The 16,771-nt window shown below is 46.9% G+C and overlaps 1 protein-coding gene across 3 annotated transcripts in view; it reads right to left on the minus strand.

The window, feature by feature from the left end:
* Positions 1-469: 469 nt before the first annotated feature.
* Positions 470-16,771, minus strand: part of WDR37 (WD repeat domain 37) — a 77,521-nt gene continuing 61,219 nt past the window's right edge. For all 3 annotated transcript variants that reach the window (XM_030940636.1, XM_010362011.2, XM_010362002.2), the window contains exons 12-14: positions 8,092-8,226; positions 7,440-7,554; positions 470-3,415 (exon numbers count right to left, since the gene is read on the minus strand). In XM_030940636.1, coding sequence (XP_030796496.1) covers positions 3,284-3,415; positions 7,440-7,554; positions 8,092-8,226 — 382 coding nt within the window. In that variant the 3' untranslated portion in view covers positions 470-3,283. The remainder of the gene's footprint in view (positions 3,416-7,439; positions 7,555-8,091; positions 8,227-16,771) is intronic.

Below are 16,771 nucleotides of genomic sequence, written 5' to 3' on the forward strand. Positions count from 1 at the left end.
TCCGCCTCCACGTGTGGGTCGGACATGGCCATGCACCAGGAGCCTCCAGGAGCCACTCCCAATCTGGTTTGCATTCTCCCACAGAAAATGGCACCTACTTTCTGTAACTGTTTTTGTTGTTGTTGTTGTTGTTTTAACTTTCAAACAAGCTTACTGCAATGAGAACAGTACGAGCATTTTATTATACTGAGGAACTTTACCAAAAATTGTGTCAAGCTGTTAACCCTTTTGGAAATTTTCAGGGTCCTGATGAGGGATGAAGCAGCATAATTATGTATTGTTGAATGTTAACATAAGAGATAGATAGAAAACACAACTGATTTTTTTAAGCCTAAAAATTTTTCGAGTGACCAGTATTATATTTGTTCAATTTCTAGGTCATCGTGATGTTTATATGGTCATTCACAATGTTTCACCAAAGCAAAACATGAAAAACTGTAAAAATAATAAAAGACTCCCAACACAAAGCTTTTATAATAATAATTATGGACCATGGACATTTTAATGAATTTCATATTGCAATGAAGACACTCAACACTTAAGAGACAATTATATCAATACAATAAAAACTAATTCCACAGAACACTTATAAATGCATACATTTTCCTCCAAAGACACATGTTTTTCACAGATTTAAGTAACAAATGATTTATATAGGAGTCTTCAGATTCCAAAATATGTACAGAGTTTTTGTCTCTAACGAAACTGATGAGCAGAGGTTGAAAAACAGTTGCTTTGCCCAACAGCATGGCTGTTAAGAAATTCTGTATCGATACACGCTTTTCAGTAACCACACATTTTCTGTCTATCATTAAATGAAATTCTGGACACATCAGCATACAGGACAAAACTGTTCCCACTTTCAAACACTGTTTCACACGAGATCACATGTGGTGGACAGTATGACTTAATTTAGCCACACACACGTGCACACGCACATACACGCACCATCCCCGATCTTGTCTGTGACTCCTGATTAACACGCTGCAGCAGCAGTGGATGAGCTCACATTAGAAGACGACACAGCAGCGAACAGCAAGGCACCCCCACTCCTGAGAGCTGTGCCTGAGCACCGCAGGGCTGCGCCCCAAAGGACGTGCAGGAATCCAGTTTCTGAGGTCCCTCCAGTTCGCTGGAGAAGGTGATCAGCTGTGGCAGTGAAGGGCACCAGTGTACCTGGAACTCAATGACCACTAGGAATATTGATTTTTAAAAGCCTCAAAAATGTTTAATCTGGCAGAGATCTGGATTTGGCTATTTGCAGCCATTTTTCAATGTTCCTAACCATCATCCTAAAACACCCAGAATTTCAAATTAAACCCCGAGGAACCCAAGCAGGCGGCCTGTGCAGTGGCCCCAGAAGCTGCCCTGGGCTCAGACCTTTGCATGTGCAGTGTGGGAGGCTCTGGGAATTAGACCTCCGGCCAAGAGAAAAAGCGAGGCCCCAGCAACATCTGGACACAGCACAGCCCTGCATCGGGCAAGTTCGCTCAGGACAGCAGGAGCTGAAACCTGAGAGTCTAATCAACCAGAGGGACCAGGTAGGCTCCATTCTCAGAACAGTGCAGTCAGGAAACAATGTCAGACAAAAACACAACACATTTTTTATCTGTAAAATCAAATGACTGAAATATTTGCTGTTTGTCCCTCAGCCAGGTAAGATCCATCTGAGGTTGTTATCAGTTATTCTTGGGACCCGGGCTGTCAGTCATTTCAGAGTCATTCTAGATGACTTAGATTCAAAGTTCCTCGGGCCAGCTCCTGAAGACCCAAGTAGGGAGGTGCCTCTCAGCCCTGGCGAGCTGCACCAAAGGACGGGTCCCAAAGTCCCATGTCCTAATGCACCTGCATCTACCAGTCACCAGACGGGTTCCCGCCTACCTCACCATAAAACAGGGGCAAAACACAAAGACCTGGGGGTGTCACATGACAGCTGTAAATATTACCTTCCTGTGTCTCTCCAAGTGGTGAGCCTCCAGGTAGACGTATTGAAAGGACTGAAAATACAAGAGGCAAGAAATGAGAGCCTCTTTATCAAAACCGTAACTCAGCAAGAAACATTAACGTACAGATACCAGGTGAGCAGTAATTTCCAAGAAGGCAAGAACACCAGGGTACCTCAGCAGTAGCGGGACTGGCACTGAGAGGCGTCCCCACCACGGGGGCTGGAAGTGTCTCATCACCAGGGCCTGCTGGCTGTGGCCATCAGCTTGTGCGCCTAAGTGGAGAGCCTACACCTTCAGGACATGTCAGTGTGACTGTCTTTCCTGCCTTCTGAACAGGAACTCAGTATTCCAGCTATAAACCAAAGTGCTCCAGCCAGGCAACAGTGAGACCCAAAGTTTCCCAAAGACCCGTCTCTGAGGTAGTGTTGTTGGCTCTCAAACACCACCACGGCAGTGAGTCCATTTGGAAGCACACGACCGAGGTGCGGAGAAGTAACTGGGCTCTGTGTGCAGGCGGCAGGGCCTCTTATCAAGGTCAAGTCACATTCAATGGACAAGTCATTTGAAACATCTAAAGCCTGTTTATAACCATAGCTATAAATTAAAGTGCTTTACATTTTGCTTAATATTTGAAATCGGTGATTAGAATCCTATTTCAAAATTTGCTAGGATGAGAGCTCAGGAGATTGAAATAATTTTCTATAAAAAAGCAGAAAACTTTTCTTTCCTTAAAGAAACTCCAAATGGTGCAAATCCAACATCCCATGCTTTTTTTTTAACTTTTAAACTCCAGGTTACCTTTGCAGAACTGTAACAGAAATCAGAGTGGAAGCTGACTACACGATAGCACGTGCTGAACTTCACGCGAGGTAAACACAAAATCCCGGGGCGATCCTGCTGGTCACCAGCCAACACAGGCAGCCCCACAGTCTTCCCAGCACAGGCAGATACATACAGTTACTTCAGGGAACGCAGGACCGCCGACGCCGCAACGTAATACAGAGGTTCACATTTAATTCACACAAATGTAATGCCCTACTGTTCACCTGTCCAATGTCAACAACTCACAAGCATTTCATGTGCTACATGGGAGGTGAGCTCCGCCTCTACTGCCCAGAGGACCCAATACACACACATATACAAGACAAAAGTAAAAAATACGACCACACATTTCTCTGTACATTTCATGCAAGCTGGGCACTATGTGAAAAGAACATATACAAAGCACCCTTCCCAGGGTCAAACTCTCACAAAAACGGCTGATTAATATGCAGAAAAGCCCGCACCCATCAAAGGTCTGTGCTGGCAAAGAGTGAAACCAAGGACTGCCGGTGTCCTTATTTTTCTTGTAGCAATGCAGGGATGTTGATGTTCCAACCAATGGCTTGCCGGTCAAACCCACAGGTGAACAGATTGCACACGGGGTGGTCTTCACTCCATGCCGAGCAGCACACCATTCTCCTGTGGCCCTAGTGACGATCAAACAAACCAAAATCAGTGCATTATTCCCGAAAGTAAGATTTATAAGACCTCAGCGAAATGAATAACCACATCACTCAAAGTAAGAAAGTTACAAGAAAACAACATGGTGCCCAGGATTAGTCCCAAGGACCACCAAGCAGGGACTGCCGAGCATGGACCATGGATCATGGACCACCGAGCATGGACCATGGATCATGGACCGCCGAGCACCAACCGCTGCCGAGCACAGACCACCGAGCACCCCATGGATCACAGAGCACGGACTGCCGAGCATGGACCACCGAGCACTGACCACCGAGCACAGATCGCCAAGCCCGGCAGAGCCGCCAGGATGTGCAGCCAGGCCAGGACGAGTGAGGCCAAGACGCCAGTGAGCACAAGGGTTGGTGGAACCCACCCCAAAAGCACTGTATGACTCCTTCCTTAAGAAAATGAGTAAGATTACAGTCAGACAAAAAAAAAAACCAAATGATCAATGTGAAAATTTTGAATAAATGAAGCTAGGAGATATTTAGGGGTAAATTAAATGATATTCACTCAAATACTTCAAATAGGATTTTAACAAATAACTGGCTTCAGTAATAAAGGAACTGGAAAAATACATTTGGTGTCATATAAAACAAGGATAAATAAATGGCCTTTTAGGTAGATTCCTGCCATCTTCAGCAAGTCCACTTAAATATCAGCATGTTGGAAAAGTTACTGCAAAATATGTGACAGAGCAATAGCATATCGGTGTGTATGTAGGTAGCAGATGCAGGCTCTTAGCCAACACTTAGAATGTCTGTAAGCAGTGCCTTAGGACCCATCTGCATTTTCTAAATTACACAGCAGCTCTGATACATTGCTACTACAGCATAAAGTACAAGAGTGAGTCAGTATTAAGCAAAGCTGACAGATTAAGAAACACCCAAAGAATGGCATAAAATTTTCCTGCAAAATATTCACGTACAAATATGCTATTTATACATCTGGAGAGAGAACCACAAAAGGCCAGAAAAATAAAACAATTGTAAGAAAGACCACATAACAAAGGGTTACAAAGGCACAAAAAAGGAAGCAGCAATGCATCCATTAACTGGCAGTAAAACCAAGGCTGTGGGCAAGAGCTCTTCACAGTGAAAGTCAAGGCATTTGCTGCACAAGTGCCAAAGACAAAGAGCTTCCAGAAGAAAGCCAGCCAGGCTTTCACCGCCGGCAGAGCTCCCATGGGATTTCCATCTCGCGTGCGCCCACAGCATTGCCACCCAGGAAGCAGATGCACCCCAAAGATGTCCCATGCCATCGTGGCAGCCCCAGTGCACATGATGTGCTGCTCCAGGACACTCAGCACGGGGCCCCGTGGGCCTCCACTTTGCGGGGACCCTCACGTTCGGTGAGCCTCCACTTCACAGAGGCCCTTATGCAGGGACTCTCACACCCCGTGAGCCCTCACTTCATAGGAACCCTCGCGCCCCGTGAGCCTCCACATCACAGAGACCCTCACGAAGGGACCCTCGCGCCCCATAAGCCTGATCTTCATAGGAACCCTGACCCTGGACCTCCTGACTCTCCACCAAGCTCACTTTCCCAAAACTCACGCTGGGAAGTGACACCTACTCCAGCACTACAGGGAAATATTTTCAATCAGTTCCTTTCACTCCACCACTTAAAGGCTCAAATAAGTGTTTTGTTTTCTCTTTTCCAAGTCGGTCAGCTTAAGAAGTAAGAACAATGTAAGTCGCTGATTTCCAGCAGGGTTCTGCAACACTGAAAACCACATTTATTTATCCGAAGAGGCGTTACAAGTTCTAAATAAAGTTAAATCACATTCATTAATCTTAAATCTATTTCACAAGTTAATGGGTGCAGCACACCAACATGGCACATGTATACATATGTAACAAACCTGCACGTTGTGCACATGTACCCTAGAACTTAAAGTATAATTAAAAAATAAAAAATAAATAAATCTATTTCATATACCACTTTAGGAGGGAATAAACCCAGGCACAACAGAATCCTACAATGTCAACAAAGTTGAATGTTCACAGATAACTGAAAAGAAAACTGTCTACACAAAATTAGGGCCACGAAGAACCATTCAGAATTCCATTTCTCTGAAGGAAAATACTCTCAAAGTAATAAAGTCATAATTCATAGTCATAAACAAATAGTTCTCATGAATTTGTGCTTCAAAATGCAAACTTTACATGCTGCACAGAAATTTTACAAGTCACACAGGCATGTTGAAAAGACAACATTCTACTATGTCTAAGATGCAGCTGAGAGGACACATAAGTGATACTCAGCTGTTAACAAAACATGAAAAGATTCCCCAGGACAAGCAATTTATGGCTGTGTTAAGGGTTGTGAAGCCTATTTTAGTCACTCTAATTTCATGAAATTTTTCTACTCCACTATTTTGATGTGTATCAAGGAGTAAAAACATCAATAATTAACTTCAAACAGTGCACTCAGGCTGTGAAGGGGACTGAGGAGACACCCGGTCTCAGTGAAGGTCATTTCCAGAAACTCTGTGCCACTTGAAGAAAAGGTGTTGCTGCGCTGAGAGAGCCCCCACTTTCGCACGTGCCTCCCGGATCACCAGCCTGCCTGCAGTTTCTGAGGCTCACACCCCGCAGAGCAGCTGCGGCCCATGAGCCACGAGCTGGTCTCTAGACTGAGCCACAGAGGCACTGAGGGGGCCACCAGAGCGGCCTGCAGGCAGTGTGCGGCCCCGTGCAGCCACAGGAGGCCTCGGGAACAAATCCATTTACTCACACAGGTATCCAGACAGTACTCCAACAAGATCAAAAGACAGGAAAGAGGGATCATCTATGAGGGGTTCCATTACGCACAATGCTGGGGAGACGCTGCCTTGACCACGGGGAGTTTCTGTGCATCGCAGCGGCCCCTGTGACCTCCCAGGGGAGAGCCAAGAGCAAATGCCACCCACACTACAGCGAGGCCCGACTGCAGAGCTCATCAGAGTCGCGAGGGAATTTGAACACTGGCCCCCAGGCCCCCTGGGCCTCTGCATCTGCGCGGGTGCCATGGAGTCTCGATTCTCTTTGCGCCTTCCAGGCAACCAGGACAGGTGGGCTGAACAGCACATAGCAAGAAACTCCCTCCGCTGTCTTCCAAAGTTAGCAAGGAGCAACCCTTCACTAACAAGAAACTAACATTTAAATAGATTTTTTCCTGTCGCAACAGCCTGCCACAGAAACGTGTTTTTCTGGCTGGAGGTGGAAGAGATCCCACCTTAAAGACCCCCAATCTACAACCAACCCGGCTTCTGCCTGGCCACAAGGCCCACTCCACACTTCCAGCCTGTGCAGACACAACTGCAGGCATCACTTCCAGCCTGTACAGACACAACTGCAGACATCACTTCCAGCCTGTACAGACACAACTGCAGACATCTAAGACTGCTTCCCTACAGAGCTGCCGCCACTAACACATGCACCAAAGGGCTCGTTCCTCATGGCTGTGAAACAGAGGAACTGCATATTTTGTTTATTTTTAAACTTAAAAACTGAACACTGGGGCTGGGTGCGGTGGCTCATGCCTGTAATCCTAGCACTTTGGGAAGCTAAGGCAGGCAGATCACCTGAGGTCAGGAGTTTGAGACCAGTCTGACCAACTTGGAGAAACCCCATCTCTACTAAAAATACAAAATTAGCCAGGCATGATGGCACATGCCTGTAATTTCAGCTACTGGGGAAGCTGAGGCATAAGAATTGCTTGAACCCGCGAGACAGAGGTTGCGGTGAGATCACGCCACCTGCACTCCAGCCTGGGCAACAAGAGCAAAACTCCATCTCAAAAAAAAAAAAGAACACTGAGGTAGGTGTGGAATAACTCGGGTGTACAACTCTACTTCTTAAATTTCATGAACTCTAAATACAGCTCAAGTATTTCCAACAAAAACTTAGCATGCAAAGACTTAGTAACAAAATAAGAATGTAAAATATCTCTACCCGTCCTCCTCCACCATGCCCTGCGTATGCACACCGACCGTGCTGTTACCTGTCGGCTGCTCCGGGGAAGCCGTGCCAGGCGCACTCCTGACATATCAAACAGTCTCACTTGTCGGTTGTCATGGGGGAGGGCTATGATTTTTTGGCCGACACATACATTGATCCTGCAAAGAAGAGGTAAAAGTGGGTTGTGTATAAAACAGTGACACTCTAAGTTTTTGAATTTACAGATAATGAGGCAGGAGGTTCCATATTATTCACATTTCAAGGCTAACTACATTAACACACTGCGTGTGCCACCTGCTTACGGTGTTCAAAAGAAACCAAGTTACTCACACGTAGCTACAAGATCACACAGACCCCATGCACATACATACAATACACACACACACACACTGCTCAATGGTAGAACGAGACCCACCCAGACACAAGACCAACCCTCACAAGAAGTCAAGAGAAGCCCTGCATGTCTGCCAGAAATGGGTCATTCTCATTCTTACAAATCTCACTGATCCTACCTGGTTTTAGGCTCAGTTAGTTTAAGTTTTCATGGAATACTGAAACTGCATTAGAGGACAAAGGAACCTAAACCATTGTTCCCAGGGCTCTATCAATTAAACCTCCACAAATAAAACATGAAATCACAATCAACCCTTTCCCATCAGACTACGCCACTTACTTAACCAACAGTTTGACGTTACCTGTTAATGGCAGAGTCCGTGCGAATAGTTGCAATGGGGGATCTCATATTTTTCAAGTCCCAGACTTTCACCGTGCGGTCATCACTGCCTGAAACCACGTTGTCTCCCACGGTGAACACGGCAGAGGTCACAGTGCTACAAGCAGAGGGCACAGGGTCAGACACAATAGCAGGTGCAGGACACGACACCACAGCCCACACACAACCCTGACCAAGTGGGTGGGAAGGAGGTCGGAGAAGCGCAAACACAGCTGTCTCCTCCGCAAACTGCTCCCGCCTCCCAAAACCTCTCCACCAGTGCAAGAAAAGGACACCTGATTTCTTCCCAGTGGATTAGAAACACACAGTCCATTCTACTCTATTCCACATCTCCAGGCAACGGAACAAACAGAAAGTAGGGTTGGACAGAACATGCCCAAATGTCTACACATCTGGGTCTGTGGCAGAGAATTTAAAAAATCCATTCCCACAACAACTCTCAATCAATGTAATCATAACACAGGAGTTAGAGAAAAACATTCTGACAACTCAACAATTCAAACACAGACAAAGGACTTGAATCAACATTATCCCAAAGAAGATATACAAACAGCCAAGAAGCCCCACACACCAGCGTTCACAGTAGCATTACTGACAACGGCCAAAGAGATGCAAACAACCCACATGTCCATCAGCAGATGGATTTAATGCGGCATGTACACACAATGGAATATTATTCAGTCGTAAAAAAGAAACTCTAACACAAGCTACAACATGAATGAACTTTCAAGAATCCCCCTCATCTAAGATCCCTGGACTAGGCAAATTCATAGACACAGGAAGTGGAACAGAGGTTCTCGGGGTCTGGGGGACAGGCATGAATAGTTTCACAGGCACATCTAAGATCCCTGGACTAGGCAAATTCATAGACACAGGAAGTGGAACACAGGTTCTCGGGGTCTGGGGGACAGGCAAGACTAGTTTCATGAGTGCAGAGTTTCCATCTGAGATCATGAAAAAGCACGGGAAATAGTGCTGGTGGTTGTACAACAATGTGAACTGATTTAATGCCACTGAAATACACACATAAAAACAGTTAAAATAGTAAGTTTTATATTACGTATATTTAAACACAACTTTTATCTTTAAAAGTTTGAGGAGAAAAATTCAACATCACAACCACTCTTGGAACCTGCTTATATAAATCCAAAATAATAACAATTTTCTTTTTAACTCAAATGTGTTGAAACATGTGGCCCTCAGGGAGAGGGGCTCAAGGAACCAAAGAGGCCCTGAAACAGCTAAGATGGGAGACACACCCTAAAGATGAAAAGTACCATAAAAACAAGAAGAGATGCGGAAGAAAGGTTTCATCAGTTTGTGCTAAACCCTTTCATCAACTTTGCTCTTGAAACGTAAAAAACAGTGTATGACATGGTGCTAAGTATATTAAATACCCTTACTAGTGGTAAAATTGGATTAAACATATAAACAAAGTATATCACTTGAATTGCACTGAGAATCACCAAAGAAACCCAGGCAAAATCTGCAGAGGAAACCATGTCCTCACTGGCTGAAGCTGTGCTGGCGGTGGCTGGGGCGACTACCTTAACCAGCAGTCAAAGGAAAGTCTCTGGCACTTGCCAGAAGGTATTCAGGACTCAAATAATAAAATGACATTTGAAGAAGAAAATTCAATCACCTCTTTGCTCACTGGCAAAGTTCAGTAAAAAGAGTGTGATAAAAACCTTACTTTCCCTGTGAGCTCAGGGCACACCATCCAGGCATGATCCACAGCTCTCTTCAGCAGCGGCCAGGGGGGCTGCATGTCCTGCCTGGCTCAGGGTTGGGGTGGGTCCGCGTGCTTGCCAGTCCCCCCCATGACTGGCCCACCCAGGAAGACATGGTCTGACTTCAGGACACAGTGGGCAGATCCTGAGACGCAGGGGCAGTGCCTTCTCGGAGAGACACAGGCTTGACCCCTACACTGTCTCCCAGGGCACAAAAACTGGAGTCACTCACTCTGTACAGAGGCTCAAAACCCACCTCACCCCTCACTAAAGCAGCTGAGATACCTACAAGATGATAAGCATGTGAATTTCCACCTATCAATGAAGGAAGTGTCCCCTTGTCATCACAAATCACTAATTTACGTGGACCAAAAGCTTGGTTTCCACATCTACCCTCACCGAGGTCCGGTCCATAAAAATTGCTTGGAACTCTGGAGTCCAATTAAATGCCAGTTGTCCCAACCACTGAAGCTGTACCATGACATGGGATTTCATGCTCTATGCGACCCTGGATGAGAGGAGCACCATCCAGTCACCAAGCCCATTTATGAAACTCCTCCTCATTTAAGTGGATGGACATGAGCTGAGTTCTAATTAAGTCTAAGTTCCACTGCATTAAGACAAGGTTTTTAAAAACATAACATTAAAGTACAGCAAAGCTACTAAGAATCAAGGAGTGTCAACACCACCTGGCAACACGCTCTGACACTGAGGCCTCGGAACACAGTCGGGATGATGTGGCAGCGACCGTTTTCATGTCTGCCTTCTCAAAGGCCTGGTCGTGGTGCCCACAGCTGCGGTGTGGATTTGCTGACACTTATTCCCCCGCTCGGGGCCCTTCCCTGTGGGGCCGCATCCTGGCCTGTGGATGTAGCAGCCGCCCTGCCCAGGTCCACGAGAAACTAGAGCAGGCCCCTCCCCATGGGTGACAACCAACATCATCTCCTGGGGGGAAACTGCCCGACTGGAAACCGCGGCATCACACAGGGCAGGACACGAACAAACACCCAGCCCGGGTAACAAGAGCAGCACAGGTAACTACAGCAGCACAGGTAACTACAGCAGCATGGGTAACAAGAGCAGCACAGGTAACTACAGCAGCACAGGTAACTACAGCAGCACAGGTAAATACAGCAGCACAGATAACTACAGCAGCATGGGTAACAAGAGCAGCACAGGTAACTACAGCAGCACAGGTAACTACAGCAGCATGGGTAACAAGAGCAGCACGGGTAACTACAGCAGCATGAGCAGAGAAACTCTGCAAAATCAACCCAGTAACTCCTCCAGATTCTTCATCTAAAAAAATAAAGAACAACGTGAGGGCTTGACTATGAATAAGAGGCTGCCATGCTTCAGTGAGAAGGTTACAATGAGGCTTAGAGGACTCCGACTGCTGGGGGAGCCTGGAAGAGTGAGAGGAGAGCTGCCCCCGACTTCTCTTTGAACTGGAGTCTTCAGGAGGTTTGGCCAAGTTAAATTTCAATGAACATTCTGCTAAATTAATAGGAAAAAAGGCTCAACAAAAGATCGCCTAACCCCATGTTAATGAAATGCTGAAAGACATTAGGTTTTTAATAAATCACAATCCTGACAAGTATTGTCGGACATCAAAAGAAAAAAGAACTGGCTAAGAGGCAGCAGTTTCCAAGGCACCCTCAGCCCACAGGTCCCACAGGGAGGCTGGCGCGCACGGCCGTGCACTGGAAATGGTTCCGACGCTGCCAAACTCCGGCAAACTCATTTATCTTGTCGTGTGGGGCAGCCGAGCGTGCTCCTCCAGCTGACAGTGCGGCACCTCCTCGCCGCACACCACTGCCTGGTCTGGAACATTCCGCTCCCTCCGCGGGCCTCCATCAGCGGAAACGCCGCAAAGCTGGCATCCTCATTAGGACCAACAGCTGTCTCGCAGTCACACAGAGACACAGAACCGCTTCTGCATAACAATCTGCCGAAAGTTCTACGGCTAAGGAAAAGAAGACACGATGTGGAAAACACTGAGCCACAAAGCGCTGATGGGAGTGCTTTTCCGGCACCACATCAAACACTGACGATCGTTTCCTTTCCTATTTTTAAAACGCAGCTTCCTCGAGGTAATGTGTTCACCTCTGAGGAGCACGCCTCTGTGTCCACAGAGAGCAAGGGTGCTCGAGGGGGAGGCCTGCGGACGGCAGTCCCTTCCTTGGAACCCAGGCTTCTCAGTCAAAGCACTGAGAATAGATCTTTGAAAATGAACAGCTGTGAAACAGGCACCACTGTGGCTTTATTATTTTGGCAGGTCAACTGTTCTATTACAGTGCTGATTCAAAAGTAAACACCTGTGTCACCAACAACCCTGACTTTAAAACAGTGCTCTAAGGAACCAAAGGACACCCCAACAAGCCAGCCCAGGACCCCGGGGTGCCCCTCGGAGAGGGCGCTTCACAGTGCAAGGGAAGATGTGGGGTAGCTGCGTTGTGTTCAGAGTCATCAGAGCCCTTTCTGCAATTTCCAAGCTATCTGCATGAAATCCAACTCCTAACACATTAATCAGGTCTTCCCTTCACAGCCAGACAGCCCAAATGCACACTCCGGGTCTCCGAAGTTCCATCCTGGCCTTTCTCATCACCCACATCTTTCAGAATTCAAGAACTCACACAAGCATTCGTTTGACGAACTCGGAGGACTGACCAAGAAACGGAAAAGTCACATTAGAATAAGACACATTTCTAAATACTCCTTGATGGCTACCTCCCAAAAAAGTGGACCTTTAAAATAAAAAACTATCAAAGCAAAAATCAAGTATGTATCACACGTGATTCTTTTTCAGAATTTCAAATTCAACTGTTCCCTGGAGAAGTCAGCTCTCCTAATGCATAGTTCCACCTCAGTAGTCTCATGGGGCCATGCTACTCTCCAAACCCCTCTCGGCAAAAATAATGAGAGAGAGGCTGGGCGCGGTGGCTCAAGCCTGTAATCCCAGCACTTTGGGAGGCCGAGACGTGCGGATCACGAGGTCAGAGGATCGAGACCATCCTGGCTAACATGGTGAAACCCTGTCTCTACTAAAAAAAAAATACAAAAAACTAGCCGGGCGAGGTGGCGGGCGCCTGTAGTCCCAGCTACTCGGGAGGCTGAGCCAGGAGAATGGCGTGAACCCAGGAGGCGGAGCTTGCAGTGAGCTGAGATCCAGCCACTGCACTCCAGCCTGGGCGACAGAGCAAGACTCCGTCTCAAAAATAATAATAATAATAATAATGATGAGAGATTTCCCAACTAAGTCACTGATAAGGGCTGCACTACAGAACTGTTCATGCAACAAATATTTATTAAGCACTGGCTGCGTGCAGGCCCTGCTCCTCGTGAGACAGTGTGCAGCAGGGAGGAGGTAAAGTCACTCCAGTGACGCCTCCCTCTTCCCAGCGAAGGGGGCAAGTGACCGGCCACTTATAAGGTCAGCAGTGTTAGGCACACAATAGCACCCTAAGAGCTGGAAGTGCTGCCAACAGGCACCACAGCAAAGCTACCAGAAGGCTCTGCAATATCCGTGTTCACCACAGCCCACGGAGAAGAGCTTCTAAAGTGACCTCAGACTACGCTCAAGCCTCCCTAAGATCTGATTAACTGAATTAATAAGAACCTTTCCACAGACTATTCAAAGAAAACATTTAGTTCAGTATAACCTGACCACCTCCCCCAGCCAAAAATAAGGTTCTAAAGATCAGGTCTGTGAACTATGGGGGCACAGTGAGAACACTCTTCTGCTAGCTGAAGAGTTTCACCTTGGCTATGACACAAAGAAAGAAGACCCATTACAGAAACACTGATCTGTGGTGCCTGGACTCAGTAACAGCACTCAGCTCTGTGTTCTCTTGCTCTCCTCTGTCTCGTGTACTGATCTTATCATCCTAGAATGTCAAGGCTACTAAGGACAGAGACTTTCTTACAACTACTGCATCTGCAGGAGCCTATACAGATGTATTTTCCAAATAGATGCTCTTGACTTGTTTTGCAGTACGGCCTTCTGGTATACAGAAGAAATTCCTAACGCCCACGCACTCATGTTCTTTCTTCATAGGACTGGCCCTGAGTCTTTTATTCAGGGTTCATTTTCATCTCTACATACCAATTTTAGAATGTTCTGGAGCAGTAAGAGAAATCGGTGGGACTGAATGAGAAAGAGCGTTAGAAACCAACACAAAAATGGCAAAAAGCAACAACTGACTTCCAGAGAAGCCAAAACAAAACACAACAGAGACAAACAGTAACACCCAGCCTGTGAGGCCATCAGGGCAGGGAGGCAGCATGGCAGTGCGTGCACACCTAAAGCACTGGTATGTCCCTCTCTTACACACACACACACACGAAATAGTCTTTTTTTTACAAAGTGTTGGTTCTTGAGGGATCATTGGAGAAATTGCTTCTGTGGAACATCGTGCTCTCCAAAGACGGTGTTAAATGAAGTGTTTCTCTGCTCTGCTGCTGAGCACCAGAAACCCTGCAGCTCAGATGTGTGCAGGGACTTCAAGCAGAGCTAGCTGAGGGTGGCTGAGTGCACGCAACGCGCAGATGCTGATCCTAGGCGGCCAGGCAACCCTCACGTGCCACCCAGGCCCTGGCTCTGCAGTGGACATGCACACAGCATGGTCACCACCATCTTTTCCAAACGTAAGCTGATGCTTTAGGCAGTCGCCCCTCCCCATTCTGCCCACTCTGCATATCATGCTGGTTTCTGCTGACTTGTGGACTCAGACACCCGCACCTGTCTCCGGAGTCTGTCCTGAAGTACCTCACAGGAAGTTTCTAGTATGTGTCAATAGCGTGATGCCTGTCTTACAGTTATCTCAAAGAAAAGTGACAGAATCTGACAGGTCAAAACAAAGCTGTTAAGTAGAGCAATTCAAATGCAATTATTTCCTTAAGTCCTTATTTTATTAGTTTCTGAGTAGCCCTTCTTAAATGAGGAACTTTAAAAGGGTAAAACAGAGATATACTAAATCTCCTCTCACTTTTAAAAACAATATTCTAACTTGGAAACAATTTTAAAATGCATCAACAGGCAGCCAGGCGTGCTGGGTCACGCCTGTAATCCCAGAACTTTGGAGGCTGAGGCAGGAGGATCACTTGAGGCCAAGATTTCGAGAGCAGCCTAAGCAACATAGTGAGACTCCATCTCTATAAAAAACACAAACATTAGCAGGGAGTGGTGGCACAGCCCTGTAGTCCCTGCTACTCAGGAGGCTGAGGTGGGAGGATCACTTGAGCCCAGGAGGTCAAGATTGCAATGAGCTGTGATCATGCCACTGCAGTCCAGCCTAGGCAAGAGGGTGAGGCCCTGTCTCAAAAAAATAAACCAATAAAAATTTTAAAACATGCATCAACAAGGGACTGGCTCAGGAAGTTACTGTTAGGTTCATACCACAGGACACTGAGAGAGAAGGACGGAACGGCAGCTCTGCAGGTGGTGGCATGGCCAGTGCTGCTCTGCTGGTAAGAGACAAGGATTCTCCTTCGCACAAAAAAGAACCACTGGGCCTAGGTGTGCCCAGCTGCGCACTGTTATCTGCTAACGTCTCCTTGGCAGTTTCTGTCGTCACAAGACAAAACACTCACTAGCTAACATACAGGAAACACCCAAGACCACCCCTGAACACGACTGCTGCAGTGAGGTCCTGTTCCCGCCAACTTCTGCTCACTACGGTTCTCTGGAATCTGTACCATACTCAGACCAACCAGCAAAGCTCAGAAAAGCTATCACGGGCAACAGATGGAATCCTTAGTGACCCTAGCCTCAGTTTTACAATAACCTTGGATATTAGCCAGTTATTACTAAGAGTTGTATTTATATAAATCTATACACTTCCTCAAAATAAAATCACATTTATTAATTTATGCAGCAACATGGATAGAACTGGGGGCCATTATCTTAAGTGAAACAATGCAAACACTGAAAGACAGAGTGTGTGTCCTCACTGGCAAGTGGGAGCAAAACTATGTGCACAAAGGGACAGTGGAGGACTGACAGGGCAGAGACCCGGGGTGGGGTGGGTGACAGGAGGACTGACAGGGCGGAGACCCCGGGCGGAGTGGGTGACGGGAGGACTGATGGACAGGGCAGAGATGACCCAGGGCAGAGGGGACGACAGGAAGACTGATGGACAGGGCAGAGACGACCCAGGGTGGGGTGGACATAGGACTGATGGACAGGGTGGAGATCTGAGGCAGAGTGGATGACAGGAGGTTGCCTGGTGCGTGCAATGAGCGTCACTCCAGTGAGGGGTATGCTAAAGGCCCTGGCCTCACCTCAATGGAGTACATCAAGGTAGCAAAACTGCACTCACACCCCATGAATACATAACAACATTCTGTTAAAGTACTCTAATTTAATCTAATTAAAAAAACAACCACCAAGCTTTCAGGCATATGGGTAGGGGATGTACTGACAGGAGACACAGGCCCGGCAGCCTGCAGGTCGTCCTCATCTCCATGTCACTTCCACCCCGGAGGCCCTTCCACAGGGCCCTGTTGTCCGCAAAGTCACCACCTGGTAGATGACTGGCTTTCCAACTTCCTCACAGACAAGGACTCAAAACCCATCACCAAAAAGAAAGCAGATCTGAAAGTGGAAAGCAAACTGATTCACGGACCACATGCAGCCTTTCCAATGCCCACCTCCCAGGCGGCTGGCTGGCTGGACAGCACCCAGAGGCCCACACCCGAGCTGACGCCTGCATGTTGCCTGTGACCAAGCACAAAGGTCAGGCGCAATTAAAACTGCCCATCATCCAGTTAAAAATGTCACTTTCCAAATATCTTTTCCCTTTAAAAGCATAAAAAGAAAACTGTTAACACCATGACACAAGGTGCGAAACTGTTTACCTTTCTGAGCACATGATCTAGAACTCAGTGTTTAGTACGAAATATCTCCCCCAG

Source organism: Rhinopithecus roxellana, chromosome 11 (assembly GCF_007565055.1).
Source record: "Rhinopithecus roxellana isolate Shanxi Qingling chromosome 11, ASM756505v1, whole genome shotgun sequence".
NCBI lineage: Eukaryota > Metazoa > Chordata > Mammalia > Primates > Cercopithecidae > Rhinopithecus > Rhinopithecus roxellana.